Source organism: Pseudonaja textilis, chromosome 2 (assembly GCF_049901715.1).
Source record: "Pseudonaja textilis isolate UNSWEBS1 chromosome 2, rPseTex1.2, whole genome shotgun sequence".
Lineage (NCBI taxonomy): Eukaryota > Metazoa > Chordata > Lepidosauria > Squamata > Elapidae > Pseudonaja > Pseudonaja textilis.
The window spans coordinates 153,982,106-154,005,946 of NC_141991.1; the positions used below are offsets into that span (position 1 = coordinate 153,982,106).

Consider the following 23,841-nt stretch of genomic DNA (forward strand, 5'->3'; position numbering starts at 1 on the left):
CCCCCCCGCCCCCAAGAAAACTGGAATGTTGATCAGGGACAAGGCACATAGATGTAACTAGTGATTGTACTGGAAAAACTCTAACAAGAAAAATCAGGGCAGGGCATACTATTACATATGTACTCATCTCTCTTCTTTATTATCTTCCTTCTATTTTTATATTTTCCTTTATCATTAAATAAAGTTTTTACAACAGCCCAAGGTCAATAATGCAAAGTTAAGCTTATAAATTTTAAACAATATGTACTGAGGTTCTTTTACACATTCAAACAAACCATTTAGCCAGGATAAATGAATTTTAGAAAATTTAATGAGAAGTTTAAAATATTAGCTAGAACTACAAAAAAGATACACCAAAGAACTTCTAGACATCTTTAATTTAAACTCTGACCACTGTGACAAGACCATTGTGATAGATTACCAGACAAAGAACTCAACTTTTGTCCACCACTCCTTGGAAAGAAAGAAGTTTTCAAGTTTTATCACTACCCAAGTAATTGTTCTGGAAAGCAAGACTGAGCCAGACAATGAAAGGGGAACCAAACCCAATAAAAGTCTAGGATCCAGAGTGTTTCTTGATGTCTTACTCCAGGTTAATTTCAACTGAGGCCAGGGCCTCCATAGCCCACTGGGGATAGCTGCTGGAGTTCCCATACATCGTCTTCATGAAATTCTGAACAAACTGTGGAAACTTTTGCTCAGTTATACTTTCGCGAATTGAATGCATCAGGTTCATCTGAAGGGAAAAAAAGAATAGGTACTATACAGAAATAAAAATATTGGGAATGGGAAGAATAAACAATGATAAATTAAACTAGCTAACCAATAGGTAAGTTAGAGATTGTAGAGCAGGGGTCCCCAATCTGTGGTCCATGACCTAATGGGACTGGGCCGCATGAATGGCTGGCCAGTATATGCGTGCCCATGCTCACCCCTACTTGTGCTAGCATTGCCATGAGCATCGCACATGCACTTGCATAAAGGCCTTCAAGAATCATTTGCTTTATATGGACAGCTCTTGTTGCCTAATCTGAGGTCTCTATCCTTCAAATCTTCAATAGCTTCTAAAGAAATCTCTTTCTCTATTACTACTGGCTACTCATGCTGGATTATCCAGTGCTATGCTCAAATGGGAGATAGCATGTACTAGGCAATCTCTCTGAAGGAGAAGAATGCAAATAGAAGGCATATTCTATAAACCTTGGCAATTTTAAGATGTGTAAACTTCAGCTCCCAGAATTCCCCAGCCAGTGAGACTGAGAATCACTGATCTAGAAGAAATGCTCAAGAAGCATCCCAACAGCACATTTTCTCTAACAGGAAACATCCTGGCATGTCTACTGCCTACTCGTCTGACTTATATCTATATAGAGCCAGTTTGGTCTAGTGATATATTATCAGACTAGAAACCAGGAGACTGTGAGTTCTAGCTCCTCCTTTGGTATGAAACTCAGCTGGGTGATCTTGGCCCAGTCACTCTCCCTCAGTCCAATCGACCCTTACATGATTGCTGTTGTGGAGAAAATAGGAAGATGGAGTATTAGCTATATTCGCCACCTTGAGTTATTTGTAAAAATAATAATGAGTAAATATAAATAAATAAAGCATATGCCTTAATGGTAAAAGTACATACAGAAGAATTGCTCCACTGTCAAATGAAATACAGAATAATTGCTTCCTGCTTTATCCTACATTATGCATTTGTTGTTATGAAAGGGAATATAGGGAGTAATAGTTTCCATCTCTTCTTACAGAAAAATAAGAATGATAGAACCATTTTTCTTCCCAAAATTAGTTAAGAAAATGTTGATTATGATTGTATAGGCAAACGTCATGGAACTTAAGAGAATAGAGTTTGGAATTTAAAAAGTGAGCAAGAGAAAAAAACTTTCAACCTACCTTGATAAAGTTATGGTAAAAGATAGAAAGGCCAACTTAGCAATTAGACTTACATACTGCTTCATAGTGCTTGACATCCCTAAGTGATTTACAGAGTCAACATATTGCTCCCAACAATCTGGGTCCTCATTTTACTGACCTCAGAAGGATGGAAGGCTGAGTCAACTTTGAGCTGGTCAGGATTGAACTCCTGGCAGTGGGCACAGTCAGCCTGCGATATAGCATTTTAACCACTGCACTTTTTTGCTTATCCCTATTTCACTACCCCTATGTCACAGTCCCTACAATGAACTGCGTTAGCTATACTGTTGCCCATTTAAGCAGACGTTTTATGGCCTATGAACAGACTGACCTGGTACGCAATATTATGGATGGTAATGTGGTGCTTGGCAGCTGAATCAATAGGATAGAGAGCATTCAAGAAAGCTCGACTATATCTGTTAAGACACAAAAGGAGATCCTCTTGTAACCTGAGGTTTATGGAAGCCTTTTGATACATCAAGAGCTAGAGAATAATACGAAAACGTTTTTGTTTCTTTACAATACAAGGTAAAATACAGAAAATAGGCCTAGTATCAGCCGAGTGAAGTTATATCAGACAATTCAGATATCAGTACTTTTATAAGATGGAGAATCCAGATGCACTTCTGTGGCCATTAACTCAATAAAAGAGGAAGAATGCAAAGATTGTTGTGTACCGTAGAGAAGTCAAAGAAAATTTTAGACAAGGTAGCTGGAATTGTCAAACTGAAGGCAATTCTAAATTAAATGTTTTATTGCATTTTTATCCCACTCAGAATGATGTCACCATATTTATCTTCATATCACTGGTTGAGATCAATTGGTTTGAGAAAGCATATGTAGCTGATAAAGATTATGTTTTGAGTTTTGTGACTAAACGAGGATATGAATTTAATTTTTCCCTTAATTTTATTAAGTTCTTTTTGCCATTCCTATTTGTTTAAAAATCCACTCCAACCCAAGCACACAAACCTCTGGCAGGTAGGGCAAGTACAGTTTTCATCAATGGGTCGGAAATCCTTAGCATATTGCTTGTTCTTCAGCTGTAGGGAGCCCCAGGGGACCAAAGCTGAACCAAAGCGCTGGAAATGAAAAGAGGCCCACATATTTCAGAGATATCACTGAAAACAACACTGGTTCCCTAGGGGGTGGGTATTTAAAATCTCTACAAAATCCCCCCTCATTTTACAGTCTTTCAATGCCAATCTGTTTCTTTGCATCAACTGGCCACTCCCTCCCAAGTTGATGCATATACTTACTGCTGTCCTTGTGGGATAGACACAATCAAACATGTCACAGCCCAGGGCTACACACACCACCAGATCAGTAGCATAACTTTGAGCAGAACAGAGATAAGAAACATGCATCAGGTGAGCAACTGCAAAAGGTGGTTATTCTTGTTCCATTCTTGTTCCATTTAATAATATGGTTTGTTTGTTCCTACCCAACTCCCATTAGGTAGCGAGGCTTGTTCTTTGGGAGATGTTTTGTGCTGAGGGCTACCATCCTCCAGAAGTGATCTTTGGCCTCACCACCACTGAGACCTCCAATAGCAAAACCTGGCACATCTCGTTTAGTCATCTCTAGCAGGTGATGGGAAGAAAAAGAGACAGATGAAGGACATTAGTGTATCTAAAGCTTATTATCTATATATTGTTGTAAGTTTTACAAACCATTTTAGCAAACAAATGGCCAGGAGATAATTGAAAAGCCTCAGAGTTTAGCCTGTATCACAGTCAAAATCACAGATGAGGCTTTTAGGTCATTCTAATTCCCTTGTAGTTTGTTCTGAATTAGTGGCTGTTTAAAACAGCTGGAATTGCCCAGTTTCAAAATAAAAGTGACCTTACCTTCTAGACATTTGTTTCGAAGGATAGGATCCAGCCCACCCTGAATAATAGCGAATAAATTCTGCTGGTTAGGTTTGCTGTGTGCTGCAATACATCTGTCCAACCAGCGAACAGACCTGAAAGAAACATTGTATTAATTGCATGTGTTATTTCATTCTAATTAACTTAAATTCAATCAAATATGCAACTGAGTGCTTTATAGCAGTTTATTTAAATAGATTGTATTTAACTCTTTGATTTGAATGCTGTTGCTGTAGCTGAAATTTCATACTCAATAACATTTTGAAAGTATTGGGATTCCTTTTCCTTTATAAATTCCTTTATAAATAAGTTGAAAGGAAATAGATAAAGCTGGCATGGTATATTTACCCAATAACTAGAATACTGTTCTTTAATATTTTTTGTGTGGATTAATGCCAGGTCTTTTTGAAATTAGTGTGTTTTGATCTTACAATCAAAATATAATTTTAATTGTAAATATTTAGCATCTCAGAAAATATTCTGAACAGGTGGTTAAGATTGTTTTGCTATTGTAGATGCAATTCTAAAGATGAAATCCTAACTCATACTGGGCTTATCCTACTGCTGCCACCATTGAAATTCTGAAATTCATAAAGTTATCTGCATGGATTAGAATGATTTTTTCCTTCACAATAAGCAGTATATTCTCTTGATTATATCCCAGCAAGTAAAGTCTTCATAATATCCAGTTTAACTCTTGGTGGATAAGAACATGTTCATAACATATGTTTTGGGCTGTAATGTAGAATTAGTTCCAGGATTTTCAGGACATCTCTTTGCTGTTATAAGAAAGTCAACTAGTTGCTTCCATATTTGGAATTAAAGCGTCACGAATTTTGGACACTTTGCAGATATGCGGTAAATTGGTAAAATCTGTTATTTGTAATGAATTAGTCCTTTTGTAACCATAGCTGGAGGAAGAATGAAGGAAGACTTGAACATTCTGCCCAAATTTCCTCAAATAGTTCTATTTTATTTATTTCCATTTTTTTTCTTTTAACTTTCTCTGAATAAGGTCAAATTCAAGTCTAAGAGCTTCCTGAAACTAAATGCTTCTCTTATATTCTTCAACTTAAAAATTACTTCTATATTCAATCCCACCCCATCTCCAGCCCAGCATAAAATGATAAAATTGCATATGTTAGAGTACCTTGGTATGTACATACAAGTTCTGCTGGATAAATTCCTCTAAGTAATAAACAATTATTTTGCTGAGTTCAGGGACAATTGGAAATTGATATGCACACTCTCTGGGGGGCACCAATATAGATAAAGCAGGTGGATCAATCTTTTTATAGGGATCAGTTATTCACTTTTGGCATATCTGGTACCAGGAATGCAACAATAGTGCAGTACTGGCGTATTTGTCTCCCCTCTTTCTTGTTTTCAACCCTTTATTCAGAGTTCAGAAAGTTCCAAGACAACACTGTATGATAGCCATCCTTTAAAGTTGTTTAAAATTTCATACAAATTGTTAAGTTTTCCAAGATTTTAGCAATCTCAAAAGATTTAATGCCAAGCAAGGTCTTTGGGCAATCTTATACAGAAACATCTAACTTGAAATGGAAATAGATCTCTAGTGTTGATCCAGAAGCCTTTTCCAGTCCTTTTATTTGAGAGGTGCTAAGACTGGAGCTTCTGCATTAAATGCATGTTCTCCATGAATATATACTGGTACAGGTAGTCTTCAAATTATGACCGCTGATTCAGGGATTGTTCCAAGTCACAATGGGGTTGAATGAAGGGGATTTATGACCAATCTTCGAAATTCTGTACACTGCAGCATGCCTGTGGAATGTGATTACGATTCCAGTATTGGCAACAAGCTTGCAGTCACAATGTTTGCACTTTCCCACAGTTGCATGACCACCATCCGTGATCTTCCCACCATCTGGCTTCCCACAAGCAAAGTCAATGAGGAAGAGTGGGGGATGCAGGAGGTTGCAAGTTGATTCTGTTCCCACTGATTTTTCTCCTGAGAATTCCATGGATAGCATGGGGATCTCATATTCCATAGTGCCTGCTTACACTCTGTAGCACCCACTTGCTCATATTCCACAGTGGTGACCCATGGCATATACCCATCACAATGTTATACAAGAATCCCAAAGCTCTGGTAGTATTGGCATCAGGTGGGATTCTTGTATAACATTGTTAGTAATCAGCAGAATAAGTATCCTGATGCTGTGCATTTCATAGCGGGGGAATCTAATCAAGCTGATTTAGAAGCAGTGCTCCCGAAATTCTATCAGCATGTTAAGTGTGCTATTAGAGGAGCAAACTTATTGGACAAAGTATATACCAACATCAAACATGGCTCTAAGGTTATACAATTACCACATTCGGGACAATCAGACCATATGTCACTGCTTTTAGCACCAGCGTACATCCCTCTTAGGAGACGGGCTCTGCCTATAAAAAAGACAGTGAAATCTTGGCCAGAAGATGCTTCCCAACAACTTCAGGATTGTTTTGAAAACACATATTGGGACATCTTTTACCACCCTGACCTAGAGGTGCTCACTGCAACTGTTCTGTGCTATATCAAGCACTGCACAGATACTATCACTGTGGATAAACGTATTAGGATCTATCCCAATCAGAAACCCTGGATGACCAAGGAAGTCCAGTGCCTCTTGTGTGACAGGACCAAGGCTTTTAGGTCCGGTGATGGGGCAAGATACAGTGCTGCCAGAGCTAATCTGAAGAAAGGTATTTGGAAGGCCAAGACTGATTATAAGAGGAAGACTGAGGATAATTTTTATAGCAATAACATGAGGCAGATGTGGCGAGGGATTCAACAAATTACAAACCATCAACTGACCAATGTCATCCCTGCTGAGGGGGATGCTTCATTGGCAGAGGAACTGAATCATTTCTTTGCTCGCTTTGAAGTGGAGATATCAGAGACAGATAAAATACAACCACCAGCCAATTGTAGCCCTCACCTCATTGTGGAGGAACAGGAGGTGAAGAGCATTCTGAGGGCTGTGGACCCTAGAAAGGCTGCCTGTCCTGATGGTATCTCTGGCTGAGTGCTTAAAGACTGTGCTGAACAGTTGGCTGGAGTCTTTACCAGGATCTTCAATCGGTCTTTATCCCAGTCCACTATTCCATCTTGTTTGAAGGCTTCCACCATTGTTCCGTTGCCAAAGAAGTTCCCAATCAATAACCTCAATGATTACAGACCAGTGGCACTCACTCCTATCATCATGAAGTGCTTTGAGGAATTGGTCTGCCGGCACATTATTTCTGGTCTTCCGCATACACTTGATAAACACCAGTTTGCATACAGAAAAAATAGATCTACAGAGGACGCTATAGCCATCACTCTTCACACTGCTCTGACTCATCTAGAACAGTATGGGGGGTATGTGAATATGCTTTTTGTGGATTTTAGTTCTGCGTTTAACACAATTCTTCCACAGAATTCCTCCAGAAGTCTAAACTTCTAGACCTTGGGCTTTCTAATTCAATCTGCCTTTGGATTATAGATTTCCTGTCTGGCCACTCACAGAGGGTCAGATTAGGTAATCACACCACCCTTATTCTTAACACTGGTACACCACAGGGTTGTGTGTTGAGTCCCTTACTCTATACTCTTTATGTGCATGACTGCATTCCCATTCACGCTAGTAATACTATTGCTAAATTTGCAGATGATACAATAGTGGTGGGACTTATCTCTGGGGAGGATGAGTCTGCCTACCGAGATGAGGTGGACCGGTTGCTTTCGTGGTGTGGAGACAATAACTTGTTCCTCAACACCAATAAGACCAAGGAGCTTATAGTGGATTATAGAAGGAACAGATCAGACATCCAGCCCTTGCTTATCAATGGAGACCGAGTGGAGCAAGTGGCCAGTTTTAAGTTTCTGGGTGTTATCATAAAAGAGGACCTGACCTAGGGTGCTCACATTGCAGCACTATTCAAAAGGGCCCAGCAGAGATTATACTACCTGAGACTTCTCAGAAAACAACTGAATGAAAAACTGCTGGTGACCTTCTACCGCTGCACCATAGAGAGCATTTTAACATACTGCACCTCTGTATGGTTTGCCAATTGCACAGTGGCAGATAAGAAAGCACTCCAGAGAGTTAACGTCATTGCCCAGAAGATCATTGGTTGCCCTATCCCCTTTTTGGAAGAGCTTTATAGCTCCCGCTGCCTTAAGAAAGTTCAAAACATTCTCAAAGATCCATCTCATCCTGGGAACCCTTTTTTTGAACTATTACCATCTGGCAGACGGTACAGAATAATAAAAACAAGAACAAATAGGCTGAAAAACAGCTTCTATCCCAGGGCAGTAGCTTTTTTGAATTCTGCTGTACAGTGCAGTGTTGGTGTGGTGTTGGGGGTTTTCAGTTCAATGTGTGGAGGGTGAAGGATGTGTGTTTGTGTTTATTTTCATGGTCATGATGTGCACTGAAGATGGTGTTTGATTTTGTTGTACAAGGTGCAATGACAATAAAGTAAACTAAAACAAAACTTTCAATGCCTCTTTTTATGTTGTAACATGTGTGATCCCTACTTAATGACCCATGTGGCCTTTGCTTACTGACAGCAACTGGGACTACCATGATTGCTGTCACTAAACAATGTGATCACATGACATCACTGTTTATGACATGACCTAGAAATGGAAATTTTAGTCCCAGTTTCTACTGTAACCTAAGGACTTCTTTTTAATTTTGCTTGCCCTGTGTGTCGAATCAATAGAACATGCATAATCTATCTTCCTCATAGGGATCATTAGGAGAGCCTCTTGTTTTCCACTGATTTTAGTAATAAGATGTTAGTGATACTGAAGTGCATTAGAAACAGAAATGTAAGTCTTTAACTCCCATCTCCCCTCTCAGCACCCATCCATCTTGAATCGAATTTGGGGTCGCCACAAGGGAGGATGGGTAACCGTGGGAATGAGAGTAAAGTGAGAAGGGAGGATAGCCACAACAACATTCTTTTGCCTGAATCCAAGGCCAAGTAGCTGGAGTTTGGAAGGGAGTGACCGGACTTGGCAGGAGTTACCTGTCAACAGTGGTGTCCCCCAAGGCAGTGTTCTAGGACCAACTCTTTTCATACTCTACATAAATGACCTCTGTGATCATATCAAGAGCAACTGCATTCTCTTCGCTGATGATGTAAAGTTATTCAACACTACAGACAATACTGCTACCCTTCAAAAAGATCTTGACTATGTATCAGAATGGTCAAACAAATGGCAACTTCAAATCTCAACAAATAAATGCTCTGTCCTACATACTGGCAAAAAAAATCCAGAAAATAAAATACAGGCTAAATAGTCAAGACCTTTTGATGATCCAAACTCTGTCAAGGATCTTGGAGTACTCATCTTTAATGATTTAAGTGCTAGAGCCCACTGTAACTACATAGCCAAAAAGGCGTTAAGAGTTGTTAACCTAGAGAGATCACTTCCGGTGGCAAGGACGAGCAGAGGGGCAGAAATCCCTGCGGTTTCAGCTAACCTTTTCTTGAGTTTGGTGCGGTCTTTCGGGGTGCTCGAGTCCTGGAGAGACCCGTGCCGGTGTGGGGGAAACTCGGATCGTAAGGTGGGGAAGGCAACCTCCCCTGCAACGAAGAGAAAACCCTCCAGAGCCCAACGATCAAGAATAGCCCCATGTTAATGGAGGCTCCGAAGTCCTGACTGCCACCGATGTGAAGGAAAGAGTGAGTGACAGTTTGCAAGTTCATTGGGAAAGTGAGTGATGATTAAAGTTAGTGGCTGAGAAGAAATTTGGAAGATCACAGATTGACTTTAGGCTGTGATATGCTGTGGGGAGCCCTAAGAGAAAGTGGCCAAAAGCAAATTTGCAAGTGAAAGTGAAGGGGCTCAGCAGACAGAAGAGAGGTGGAATAACAAAGATTTAAAGAGGAATTCAGCATTACGAAGTGACTGAAAAGATATAGTTACCATTTGCATGTGAGCAGATCCTTTTACAACCAGAGCCAGAAAGCAGAACGAAGCTGATCGAGGAAGGGAAAAAAGACAGAGCGGTGTCATAGGCAGCATTTTAGAACGCTGAGGTGGCTGCAACAAAGTATCAAAGTATCAAACTTAACTAAAAGGACACAATTTATTCAAACAATCCCTGGGAACTTGAGAATATTGCTCCACTGGAGGAGACACTTTTTTCCCCACCTCTTGAAGGAAATCAGGGCAATTGAAAAAATTGGAAGCCTTTGAATGAGGGAGAACGCTGTTTAATCGTAGCTGTTACTCAGCAGCTTTTTACCTTCCATTTCTGGTGTCCTTAAAGTGAAAGCTCCCAAATTGAAAAGTGAAAACTAAAAATTATATTTTTAGAGCTTCTCTTTCTTTTCTTTACTTTCCTCTGTGCGCATATATTTACTTAAAATATTCTTCCTTCTTTCTTATTAGTTGATATCATGTTATGTTGATTTATGCTTTTTCTTTGATTTTCTCTTGATAGATCACATTATATCAGATTGTTAAATATTGGATTAATTAATTTAGTTAAGTTATTAATAACAAAGATTGCTATATTTTGTGTGGGAATATAGGGGAGATATCAAGAATATTGGGTATTGATTAATTAACAATTTTAGAGTTCTGTAGTCTAATATATTGCATTGTGTGAACATATCTAGGAATATTTAGGAATGCAACATTTTCTGTAACTAAGCTTACTTTACATTTAAGTTAAATCAGTGAAATACAGATTTATCTTATTAATTAGTTAAGAATTCAGTTATTTAGTAGATTGATAGACCTTGATTATATCTAGTAATAGATTTAAGAACACTGAATGCCAATTTGGAACAATATACTTAGCATTGTACAACAACAAAAACAAATTTTACAGGAAATGACTTCTACAACTACTACAGCATTGAAAACTGGCAGGAAGGTCAACCCCACAATAACAACTACTTTAGCAACAACTTCACCCATGGCGCAAAAAACAATAGAGGAAACACTACCAATAGAGAAGCAAACTAGCATCTCGAATGCCAGCATTCATGCAATGTTTCTAACTTTACAGGACTCACTGACAAAACTGCAAGAAACAATGACTAAAAACCACAGGGAAACAAGAGCAGATATTAATGAACTGAAGGAAGAGATGGGAAAATTAAAGGCAGAAATGAAGGCAGACATCTTTAAAGTAGAGGATAAAGTGGGAGTACTGCAACGGGCCTTGGAGAAAAATGAAGTTAGAATAAAAGAGGTAGAAAAAAGAACTGACCGAATGGAAAAGGAATTAGAAAGAGTGGATGAAGATTTTAAAAACATGAGTAAAGAAATGGACGACTCATTGGTCCTCCTAGAGATGGACAAGGCGGCAATGTACTTAAGATTTCAAAATGTGGCGGAATCAAAAGAGGAGGACCTGGAATACTTGATGGCAGAAATACTGTCCGGTCTTTTGGAAAAGGACAGAGATGATATCCAAAAAGAGTTTGATGAAGTTTACCGGGTCAATACAAACTACGCAAGGCGACATAAATGCCCTAGGGAAGTTCACATACGATTTACCAGAAGATGTATCCGTGATATGATATATAAAATTTCTAGAGATAAAACAATATCTTATAAAGAAAAAGAAATTGTAATTCTTAAACAGATTCCGAGAAGAGTAAGGGAACAAAGGCGCGATTACAAATTTCTGGCAGCTTATTTAAACCAAAAAAGAATTACATTCAAATGGCTTATACCAGAAGGGATGCTAGTGTCGTGGAAAGAGAGGAAAATTAAAATAGACACCATGGAAAAAGCTCAGGACTTTTATGAACGGATGGTGGGCCCGCAGGAGCAAGGTAGTAGGGAGGAATTGGAGACAAATTCTCAAGAAGAATACGGTGGACACAAAAATAGAACCGGATCTGTAGGGAACCAAGAGGACATTCATTCGCAACAAACGACAGAAGGAACCACAAAAGCACAAACACAAAGAGAAACAGGGGCTGTTACTCGCCAAAGAGTGAAACAGAACTAAATAAATGGGAGAAGAAAAAAAATTACTATCAATAAATATAAACGGTTTAAATTCAACAATTAAAAGAAAAAGGATATTAACTAAATTAATCAAACAAAAGGCTGATATAATATGCCTACAAGAAACGCACATAATGAAGAAAGATGAAAAATATTTAGAATGCCCGAAATTAGGAAAGTTAATTACCACACCAGCAGACGAGTGTAAAAAGAAAGGAATTGCAGTATATGTAAAAGAGGATTTAAAAGCAGAGTCAATATGGTCGGATTCGGAAGGAAGGACTCTGGTTTTGCAGATCTGGATCAATGACATCCCAATTCTTTTAGTAGTAATTTATGCCCCGAATGGGGACCAAAAAGAGTTTTTTAAACATCTATATGGAAAAATGGTTGAATTGCAACAAAAAAACATCCTTATTATAGGGGACTTCAATTCTATTGTTGAATATCAAAAAGACCACAGCAACGGCGGGAAAAATAAAAAGGGGAAAAGAGAGCTCCCTAAGATTTGCAGGGAAATGATGAAAGAGTTTAATTTGACAGATATATGGAGAAGACTACATCTTGAGAAAAAACAGTTTACATTCTATTCAAAACCCCACCAAACATGGACACGGATAGATATGGCATGGATGAATGGGGAAATAGCAAATGAAATAAAAGAAGTGGAAATTTTGCCCAATGAATGGGCAGACCATAACCCAATACAGATAATATGGAAGGGTAGGGCAAAACCAAAGAAAAGGTGGACATTAAACACTCAATTAATAAAAGAGAAAGAATACATCAATAAATTAAAGGAGGAATTAATTTTTTTTATAAAAGAAAACAATAATGGAGAAACTACAAAACAAAATATATGGGATACAATGAAGGCGGTAATAAGAGGTATAACAATCTCTTATAATGCCAAGAGAAATAAAGAAAAATATTCCCAGCAAAATAATCTACAACAAAGAATTAAGGAGCTAGAAACTCTACTACAGAATACTCCAAAAGATACAAAACTGCAAAATCAGATAAATATAGCTAAACATAAACTGAATTTAATCGAACAAGAGAAAATGATTACAAATTTGAATTTGACCAGACTAACCTATTTTGAACATGCCAATAAGCCAGGAAGATGGCTATCTTATAAATTAAAAAGAAAGAAAGAAAAGAGAATGATATATCAGTTAATAGATAGCAAGGGAGATATATACCAGGAAATAGAAGAGAAAAAAGAAATCATTCATAAATACTTTGAAGATTTATACAAAAAAAAAGAGGTTAGTGAAGATAGAATAAGGAATTATTTAGATGAAGTTAAAGATAAGGTAATTGGGGAAGAAATGGCAGAACTATTAAATAAAGACATTACTGAATCGGAATTGAAATCAGCAATAGATAACCAGAAAAATAACAAAACTCCAGGCCCAGATGGAATCCCAGGGGAGCTCTATAAGGGTATAGTAGAACAAATTGGACCATTTATGTTGGAAGTTTTTAATGACGTTTTACTAGCAGCCAGGATGCCGGACTCATGGAGGGGGGCGTTGATTTCGTTGATCTTGAAGGAGGATACAGATCCTAGATATATAAACAATTATAGGCCGATTTCACTTCTAAACACTGATTATAAAATTTTTACTTCTATTATAGCAAACAGATTAAAAAGACTGCTAAACTTGTATATACATGAAGATCAAAACGGATTCCTCCCAGCTAGGCAAATAAAGAATAATCTAAGAATAGTATTAGACGTACTAGAATTTTATGAAGCCCACCCTGAGAGACAAGTAGCACTCATGTTTTTAGATGCAGAGAAAGCTTTTGATAATCTGAATTGGCAATTTTTAATTCAAAAAATTTATAATTTGAATCTGGGTACCAAATTTGAAAATATTATAACAACTATCTATGACACACAACAAGCTAATATAATAATAAACGGGAACACACCGCCCAATAAAGATAGAAAAAGGAGTGAGACAGGGCTGCCCACTCTCCCCACTGCTCTTCATATTATCATTTAGAAACATTATTAACGCGAATTAGGCAAAATCCAGATATAAAGGGATTAACGGTTAAGAAAGAGGAATTTAAATTGCAAGCATTTGCGGACGACATGATCTTCTTTATTGAAGAACCAATAGTTAGGGGACTAAAATTGATGAAAGAACTGGAGAATTTTGGAGCAGTAGCAGGACTTAAAATAAATAAGAAAAAAACTAAATTAACGACCAAAAATTTAACAGAAAAACAGAAAATAGAATTAGAAGGAACAATGGAAATACAAGTGACAAAGAAAGTGAAATATCTAGGAATTTGGCTAACACCACACTGTAAGTCACTTAAAGAAAATAATTATGACAAATTGTTACATCAGGTAAAGAAAGATTTAGAATCATGGAGTAAACTTCAAATTTCACTATTAGGCCGGATTGCCACCATTAAAATGAACATTCTCCCCAAATTTCTATATTTATTCCAAACGATTCCAATTAAATTACACAAAAAGTTCTTCGAAGAACTCAACAAAACAACCCTCAAATTTATTTGGCAAGGGAAAAAACCCAGAATAAATGTAAAAGCAATGCAAGATACAAAGAGCAGAGGAGGGTTAGCAGTCCCAAACTGGGAGTTATATCATATGGCCACCTCATTAGTTTGGTTGAAGGACTGGGTGAAGTTAACTAATAAAAGAATATTATTTCTAGAAGGCCACGACTTACAAAGGGGGTGGCACGCATTCTTATGGGATATAGGGAAAACCAGTCAAAAATATTTTCATAGACATTTAATTAGAGACGCGCTACTAACAATTTGGAAGAAAATACGGAAAAAACATTACATAAAAATACCAATATGGATTTCAACAATGGAGGCGATGATTCACCCAAACAATTTGGAAATTACTAAAATGATTAAATATAAAGACTTATTGGACCCACAAGGAAATTTGAAATCGAGGCAGGAAATTCAGGACCAGGGATTAAAAATTGATCAATGGGTTTATCTTCAGATTCAAAGTAGGTACAAACAAGATAAGAAAGAATTTGGAATTAACAACAAACTTCAACAATTAGATAAGATTTTATTAGGACCGGACAAAAAAAGCATAACTAAATTTTACAATTATTTACTAGAAACAGAATTAGAAGAAGAAATTGTAAAAGGAATATGATTGCGTGGAGTCGGAATGTAGGACGTAGTATTACACTAGCAGAATGGGAAAAAGTTTGGGGCAGGAATAATAAGATCACAAAATCGGTAGCATACAAGGAAAATCTTTATAAAATGTTTTATAGATGGCATCTCCCTCCTTCGAGGCTAGCGAAGATGCACCCCAACATGAGTCCGTATTGTTGGAAATGTAAGAAAAAAGAAGGAACCTTTTTCCATATGTGGTGGACATGCACAGAAACCCAAAATTATTGGAAGAAAATCCAAACTTGGTTGGAAGAAATTACAAAAGAGCAGATCGAGTATAAACCAGAGTCCTTCCTACTAGGGATCTTTGATAAACAAATTTCCAAAAAAGCTAAATATATAACAATACATATATTAACTGCGGCCAGATTAGCCTTTGCACAATACTGGAAACAACATCAAATTCCACCAGATGAAGTGATTATTGATAAAATTTCAAAATGCGCAGAAATGGACAAACTGACTCTGGCACTAAAAAACAAAGATACTTCACAATATTATGATAGTTGGAATTGTTGGTATAATTGGATTAATCATAGATAAATTATATATCGTAAGGCATAAGAGAAAAGTTTTAACTGATAATAATGAGATAGTGATATATGTATAGAATAGGTGTATATATGACATAAATCAAAGGCTATAATAAAAAAAAATATCTTGCAAACTGTAAAATAAATATGAATGTTTTTAATTTTCCTTCTTTCTTTTTCTTTCTTTCTTTTTCCTTTCTTTTCAATCTTTTCTTTTCTTTCTTTTCTTCTTTCTTTTTTTTCTTTCATTTATTTGTATATGTATTGTTGGCTGTTTTTAACTGTTAAAATTAATAAATTGTTTTATTAAAAAAAAAAAAAGAGTTGTTAACCTAATCTTACATAGCTTTTTCTCTGGTAATATTACACTAATAACTAGAGCATACGAAACATTTGCTAGACCAATACTCGCTCATCAGTCTGGAACCCACATTACGTATCTGATATTAACACAGTTGAGAAAGTCCAGAAATATTTCACAAGAAGAGTTCTCCACTCCTCTACTAGTTGCAGAATACCTTATGCCACCAGACTCGAAATTCTAGACCTAGAAAACCTAGAACTACACTGCCTTCAGTCCGATCTAAGTATAGTATATAAAATCATACATTGCAATGTCCTTCCTGTCAATGAATACTTCAGCTTTAACCATAACAACACAAGAGCAAACAACAGATACAAACTCAAGGTTAATCGCACCAAACTTGATTGCAGGAAATACGACTTCAGCAACAGACTGGTCAATGTCTGGAATACTCTACCTGACTCTGTGGGGTTTTTTTTTCCCAAACCCCCAAACCCACCTTAGACTGTTTACTGATGACCTCACCCTTTCCTAAGAGGTCTGTAGGGGGCGTGCATAAGCCTACCAACTTGCCTACCGTCCCTGTCCTATTGTTTCTTTTATATTTTTTTAAAATTTTTCTTATATGTATCCATGTTTTCATAACTATGTTTTACTTGTACCTATTAACTTGTAAGCAATTGACAAAAAAAATAAGAAAATAAGAGTTCAGAATGGAAGTGGATTGGAGAGTGTGACTTGAGGGTCATCAGAAAAGGGACTGGGTGTGAATTTAATATAGCAGGAGAAAATGCGGGAATTCAGATTTGTATTTTCCCAGATGTGCCAATATGATTTTTTAAAATAAATTCTTACTTGGATGGACTTTGTCTCTAAGAACTGAATTGAAACGGAGAGTTTGCTTGGAACACTCATGACCTTATTTAAGATTTTGAGTTACACTGATAAATGGGAATGGAACCAAGCTATCTTGCTGGGAAAAGAGGAAACAGACGTTTTCCTAACTCTGAATAGCAACTTTGCACTTACCATTTATTTTTGATAATCAGTTGGAAAAGAAAAATTCTTGGTCATACCATGTTTTCCCCAAAATAAGACCCAGTCTTATATTTTGGGGGCTCCAAAATGAGCAGTAGGGCTTATTTTTCAGGAAACACGATTTTAGAGTGATCAGCTCATTTGGGCGCCCTATCCCTCGGGTGCGCACACAAGCGCCGGCAAGCATGCAGGCACCAATGGTATCTGGCAGTAGCTGCAGCCCTCCAATCCTTTGGATGGTGCATTCTGGGACAGCGGAGCCTGTGCAGAGCAGATGAGTTGATTCTCAATCCAAGCAGCAGATGGAGGCAGAGACACTGGGGGAGGGAGAAGGCAGGTGATTCGGATGTACTGCATGGGCTGCGGGAAAGCTAAGAGTTAGTGGGGTGGAGTGGCCAGCCAGCCATGGGAGGCTCATCTGCGGCACCAGCAGCAGATGGGAGGCAGGCGATCCTGATGCACCATCTGGGCTGAAGGCAAGCCGAGATGTGAAGATGAGTCTTCCATGGCTTCCTGCTCTGACTCACCAACTCTTGGCTTTCCCACAGCCCGTGCAGCACATCCAGACTACCTGCCTCCCCCCCGCCCCGGTGCCTCTGCCTCTATCTGCTGCCAGTGCTGCTATGAGAAGACAAGCCTCCTGCAGCCGGTCACACTCCAGCCCATTGACTCTCGGGTTTTATAGCCTGTGCAGTGCATCCAGACTGTGTGTCTCCCCCGCCTCTGCCTGCTGCCTGAACAGGTAAACAACTCACCTGCTTGGACAGGCATGCTCACTGCCTCCTGTGCTGGCCATGCCCAACCCTTCACTGAGGCTTATTTTTGGGTAGGGCTTATATTAGGTGCATGTTTAAAAATCAGGCTAGGACTTATTTTGGGGGTAGATCTTATTTTCAGGGAAACATGATATATAAGTCATACAAAACGCCACACATGTTCCATGGGCTGCCCATCTATACTATTATAAAGGATCTAAACATGTTTGCATATAAAGGATCTAAACACTATTTGCATATTGCCCTATAGCACAATGACATGTAGGTCAATTCAGCCTTTCTGAATTGGAGTTCCATAAGAAATTGCTAGGGGTTCTGCATGGTTGAAAAAAAGTACACACACATTTTTGAACTTGAGCGTTTCACAATTTTAGTACAAATTTTGGAAATGTATATGTTTTATTATTTTTATATGCCACCCATTTTGCTGTCAAAAATGACTGGGTTGCAACTCAGCTGCTAACCTGCTGCTTTGCTGTTGCTGTAAATGTTGTAAAACATGGACTGTGTGGGTTAAAAATGAATTATATTATTAAATTTTTATATTTTTTGTAATTTTTATGAAGGGGCCCTTCAAGACTGTTACATTGCTAATAGGAAAGGAACCAAGCTATATTGTTGGGAAAAAGGAAGCAAGGACTTTCAATGGTAATTTTGCACTATTTGTTTCTTTTTTCAGATATTTTATTCTTACTAACACAATACACCATTGGAAATAAATTACATAAAGGGGCTTAGTACTGTCATCAGGATAGCTCTCCAAAACTTAAACAAATCTGTTTCAAATTTGGTGTCAGTAAAAGAAAGTTTGAATTTGAAAATGAGTCAAATCCAATTTTTAAGAAAAAAATCCCTCAATGCCCCCAGTGGGAGAGGCCCTTGGTAAGAGCTGCAGACTCCTCCATTCTAAGCGCCTCTGGTGATCTGACTGAATGTATGCAGGTGTCCTGTACTTTCCCATGCAAACATACATACAAACACGTACAATAGGAGCTCAAAGAGACAGCAAAAACCCACATACAGATGCAACATATGATTTCATACCACAGAAAAAAATACAGGTTTTTCTTATGGCTACTGCCAACCAAGAGGCTTGAAAGAATTCCTAAAGCCATGTACTGCATGATGAATTGCAGTGGCACAGTGGTTAGAATGCAGTACTGCAGGAGAAAGGAAGTGACATTGTGACGACTCCAGCAGCAGGATAATGGAGCTCTCTGCTCCCTGAGCTGGCTTCTGCATGTTTGTGGGCTCTGAAAGGAAGAGTGGTTAAGCAAGGAAGAGTTGTTATATGCCACTTCGGCAAATGGCAATAGGTCAGCCCAATTATCCTGCTGATAATATATGTAACATCTAAGGTATTGTTCTAACACTGCGTTACTTCTCTCATAGGCCCCATTGGTTTGGGGGTGGTGGGCGGAGCTTAAGCCTTGGGCGGAGCCTATTAACTTCAGGAACTCCCTCCAAAAGTTCGAGGTAAATTGAACCCCTCGGTCGGAAATGATACGTTCAGGAACACCATGTAATCTATAGATATTCCTATAATCTATAGAATTCCATGTAATCTATAGATAGGTAGTATAAATAGTTTAGTCAACGTTTTTGCAGAGGGAATCTTGGAACAAGGTATGAAGTGTACTTGTTTGGAAAACAAATCAGTTACCACCCAAATAACCGTGTTTCCGGCACTTTCGGGTAATTCCACTATAAAATCCATAGAGATTTCCTTCCACGGAGCCGTTGGTCTAGCCACATTTTGTAACAGCCCTGCTGGCTTACCAGGAGGTCTCTTTGCTGATGCGCAAATTGAGCAGCTAGCCACATAAGTTTCAATGTCCTTCTTCAACGTAGGCCACCAGAATTGCCGCTTAACCAGGTGTAAGGTTTTCACGAATCCAAAATGGCCAGATGCTTTAGAATCATGAGCTTGTTGTAATATTTGGCTTCTCAGTGTCTCCGGTACATACAACTTTGTTCCCATCCAGGCCAAACCATCTCTAACTGTACAGTTATTCGAATGAGCCAGGAACCAATCATCAAGTTTTAGGGCTTCTTTTAATTGTGCAGTCAAATCATTCAATAAATCCACTTCTTGTTTCTTCTTTTGAGCTCTAGTGACCACTGGGGTGGCTAGCTGTTTGGTTGAGACAATCGGCCGTATCACTTCCTGGCGAACACTATTACATTGAGGCAGTCTAGATAAAGCATCTGCCATGAAATTCCTCCCCCATGGAATGTACTTCAATGAGAAGTTAAATTGCTTAAAGTACTGGGACCAGCGAACTTGTTTAGGGGACAGCTTCCGAGGCGTTTTTAAGGCCTCCAAATTCTTATGATCAGTCCATACCTCAAACGGGTGTTTCGCTCCTTCCAAGAAATGTCTCCAAGTCAATAGAGCCCAGCGAACTGCAAAAGCTTCTTTTTCCCCAGACGGCCCACCTTCTTTCGGTTTCAGATAGTTTACGGGAGGTATAGGCACAGGGTTGTAAAGTTCCTTTCTCATTGATTTGAAGTAATACTGCTCCAACGGCCACATCACTCGCATCGGCTTGGATCACGAAAGGAGCATCCATGTCCGGATGCTTTAGCACTGGTTCTGCAGCAAACAGTTGTTTCAGCTTTTCAAAGGCTGCTTGGCACTCCATGGACCACTCCAACGGCTTGCTAGGCCTTGGCTTTGCCTCCCCTTTAGTTTTTAAGAGATTTGTGATAGGCATTGCTATCTTAGCAAAAGCCGGGATAAATTGCCGGTAAAAATTGGCGAATCTCAAGAAACTTTGAAGTTGTTTTCTGGTGCGTGGGGGGCCCCATTCCAACATGGCCCGCACCTTCCCTGGATCCATTTCTATGCCCTCGTGTGAGATGCGATACCCCAAATAGTTGATTTTCTCTTGATGGAACTCACATTTGGACAGTTTAGCATACAACTTAGCGGCTCGCAGTTTCTGTAGAACCGACCACACTAGTTTCACACGTTCATCCCAAGTTTCCGTGTAGATAAGGATGTCATCAAGGTAAACCAAAAACCCCTTGTATAAATGTTCATGTAACACCTGATTGATCATCTGCATGAATATGGCCGGGGGGCCCTGTAGGCCAAATGGGAGAATGTTGAATTGGAAACAACCCATCGGGCAGTTAAAAGCGGTTTTCCACTCATCTCCTTCCTTAATTTGAAATCGGTAGTATGCTTCTCTCAAGTCCAGCTTCATGAAAATCTTTCCCTTGGCCAGGTGGGCCAGCATATCCTTCATCAAGGGAAGGGGGTACATGTTTTCCACAGAAATAGCGTTCAAATTTCTATAGGCCACCACCAAGCGCTTGGAGCCATCTTTCTTTTCACGGAACAGCACTGGAGCCGCTACCCGGGGTCTAGCGGGTTGGATGAAACCACATTTCAAATTTTTATCGATAAACAATCTCAGCTCTTCTAATTCCCGTGGTGTCATCGAATATAACTTCAGTTTCGGGAGCTTCACCCCAGGTAAAATTTCAATACTACAATCTGTTGACCGATGAGAGGGGAGCTCATCTGAGGCCTTTTCACTGAACACTTCCTTTAAATCCCAATATTCCTTTGGAATTTTCTCCTCCCCCTTCAAGTTCTCGGTACCTGTGGAGGCTAACTCAACCAGATTCTGAAGCTTCGGCTGAGATCGCCCCTCCCTTTCCGGTTGCTGGTTGGTACGTATGCGCAATGACCCCTTCCTCCAGTTAACGTGGGGGTTCCACTTCCGGAGCCAGGGTAATCCCAGTATTAGCGGTTGCTCTATCCCAAGGGCCACAATAAAACACACGGTTTCTTTATGCTCTCCCATGGTCGTTTCTATGGGTTCCGTTATGAAGCGTGCAGGGCAGCCCGCTGCCACTGATCCATCCAATTGGCAAAAAGCTATGGGCGTTTTTAAAGGTTTTAGTTTTAAGCCCATTTCCTCTACTACTCTCGTGTTGATTACACACCTCATGCACCCAGAGTCTAGCAAGGCTAGCATCTCCCCTTCGGCTCCTGATGTGGGTACCCTCAATTTCACTGGAATGGTCATAGGGCCCTTGTTTGGACTTACCAGGAAGTCGTCTTCCGAGTCAGATTCACTCTCTTCAGAGGGGGTTGGAGGTCCTAGCTCCTCTCCTTCCGGAGGGGCGACCTCTACAACTTCCCTCGTCTTTAGCATGGTTTCCCGAGGCTTCGCTGGGGGTTTTCAGGCTTCCTCCCTCCTTTTGGATCCAACTTGGCCCTGCAGTCCGCAGCCTGGTGACCTTCCTTTCCACATCGGAAACAGGCAGTGGGTTTGGGTCTTGATGCCACGCCTCCCTTCTGGGGCTTGGGGGCCTCTTGAAGAAGTGGGAGGGAAGGCTTGCTCCACCCAGAGCCCCCCCGGCGTCTGCTTCGGGTTAGATCAATTTCCACCTCTTCTGCCAGTAGGTACCACATCTGCAAGTCATTGGGGTCCCTTCTGGCAATGCATCTCTGGTATACGTCTTCATTTAATCCATCTTTAAACGCTTCTATCAGGGCTCCCTGGGACCAGCCTCGGATATGACACGCCAGCTGTATAAACTTTTGGGTGTAATTGGCCACTGATCTCTGCCCCTGATTTATGGTCTTCATCCTGATCCTGGCCTTTTGCTCCGCCAGTGGGTCCTTAAATCTTGCCTGCAGCGCAGTCATGAACAAGTTATAATTCAGCAGCTGGGGGGCGTTATCATTATGCAAAGTCACCATCCACTCTGCAGCTATTCCCTCCAGAGCCCTGGTAACACATCTCACTTTGGCTGCTTCTGAGGCGAATTCCTCCCCGTATTCTTCCATATAGCTCCAAACTTGTGCTAGGAAAAACCCCAGGTCTTTGGGATTTCCCCCATATTTCACTTCTAACGGAGGCAGCTTGGGAGCTCTACGCCTTCTAGGAATTACACCTCCCGCTGGGGGCCCTGGGGCTGCTGCTGGCGGTTGCGCTGGCTCAGGTTGATTTATGGGGGTGGGGGCTGCTCAGCTTCTCCTGGCTGGGGTTGCTCCCCCTTCTCCCTCATACCTTGGTGCAGCGTGAGGTTGTCCGAATGCCTCATTGAGGAGTTGCCTGGCTTGGTCCAGTAAAAGATCTTTCTTTTCCCTCTCTTGCCATGGCTCCTCTCCTCCACACCGTCGGGTGATGGTGATTCCAAGGGGGGGGAACCTCCTCCGGATCCTTCCAGCCAACTCCCAACAACCATCTGGGCTTCACAGCTGGGATCTCTTCCAGATTGAGCTCCGCTAACAATTTAGCTTCCTGTGCCTCCTCCAGCAACAAAGACTCTTGGCCTCCATTGGCCCCAGGTCCTCCTGGGCACTGGTTGGAGATGACATGATGTTCAGACCCCCTCGGAAGAAGCTGGATATTTTCTCCAGGTGGGCTGGTAGAGTGAGATTCAGAATAATGTCAGGTGGTGCTCCATTCAAAATTCAAGAAAGAAATACATAGACTCCTTAGATTAGAGAAAAGATATCTTTTACTGAATATGAAGTGGTAGCAACCATAGAATTCTGAATCTGAGAAATTAGGCGTGCAAATCACATATACAAAGTGATGGAAATGTTCCCACCCCCAATAGTTCAAATGAGTCTTCCAATTAAAAGTTGTGAATATGATCATGTGGACATCTTCAGGTGGTGATGAGGCCTCTGTCCATTCACCTTGGCATATTTTGATAAAGGTTTGCAGCTGCGCAGAGAAAAGAAAGCTAAGCGAAAAATAGAAATGTAAGCAGGAATTTATACTCCCCACTCCCCATTTTATACAACACTAGAATGTAACACCTCCACCTCGCTTCCCAGACTTTACCCCCTCCTCCCCCCGTTACTTATGGCAGCCAAAAGATGCAAAGCAATAGTAGAAGATCTTGAAAGATGACACTGACATATTTAAAGTTGAAATTAAAGGAAAATAAAAGGAACTGTATTGTTAAAAGACGCCAGCAAATTGGAATATTGAATTTAAATCAGTGGAGGAATATATGAAGATTTCCCCTGGGATTTGGACATGTGAAAAGAAATAGATTGATGGACTTTGGGTTACAAAGTCTGGTGGATATTGGACTGACAGAAGGGGGGAAATCGTTGGTTTAAATAAAGTTGCTGGATAATTGGATAGAAAAATAAAACAAGCAATAAAAATGAGCAAAAAATGCAGAGAAATAGCATTGGAATTAAAAACTATAAGAGAAATGATGAACAGAAGCATTAATGACT

At 39.7% G+C, this 23,841-nt stretch overlaps 1 protein-coding gene across 3 annotated transcripts in view; it reads right to left on the reverse strand.

The window, feature by feature from the left end:
* Positions 1-292: 292 nt before the first annotated feature.
* QTRT1 (queuine tRNA-ribosyltransferase catalytic subunit 1) overlaps positions 293-23,841 on the reverse strand; it is a 57,687-nt gene continuing 34,138 nt past the window's right edge. For 2 of the 3 annotated variants that reach the window (XM_087926039.1, XM_026716773.2), the window contains 6 exons: positions 3,771-3,886; positions 3,365-3,503; positions 3,180-3,255; positions 2,893-3,002; positions 2,252-2,336; positions 293-736 (listed from right to left, as the gene is read on the reverse strand). In XM_087926039.1, coding sequence (XP_087782165.1) covers positions 584-736; positions 2,252-2,336; positions 2,893-3,002; positions 3,180-3,255; positions 3,365-3,503; positions 3,771-3,886 — 679 coding nt within the window. In that variant the 3' untranslated portion in view covers positions 293-583. The remainder of the gene's footprint in view (positions 737-2,251; positions 2,337-2,892; positions 3,003-3,179; positions 3,256-3,364; positions 3,504-3,770; positions 3,887-23,841) is intronic. The other variant, XM_087926041.1, reaches the window with a different exon arrangement.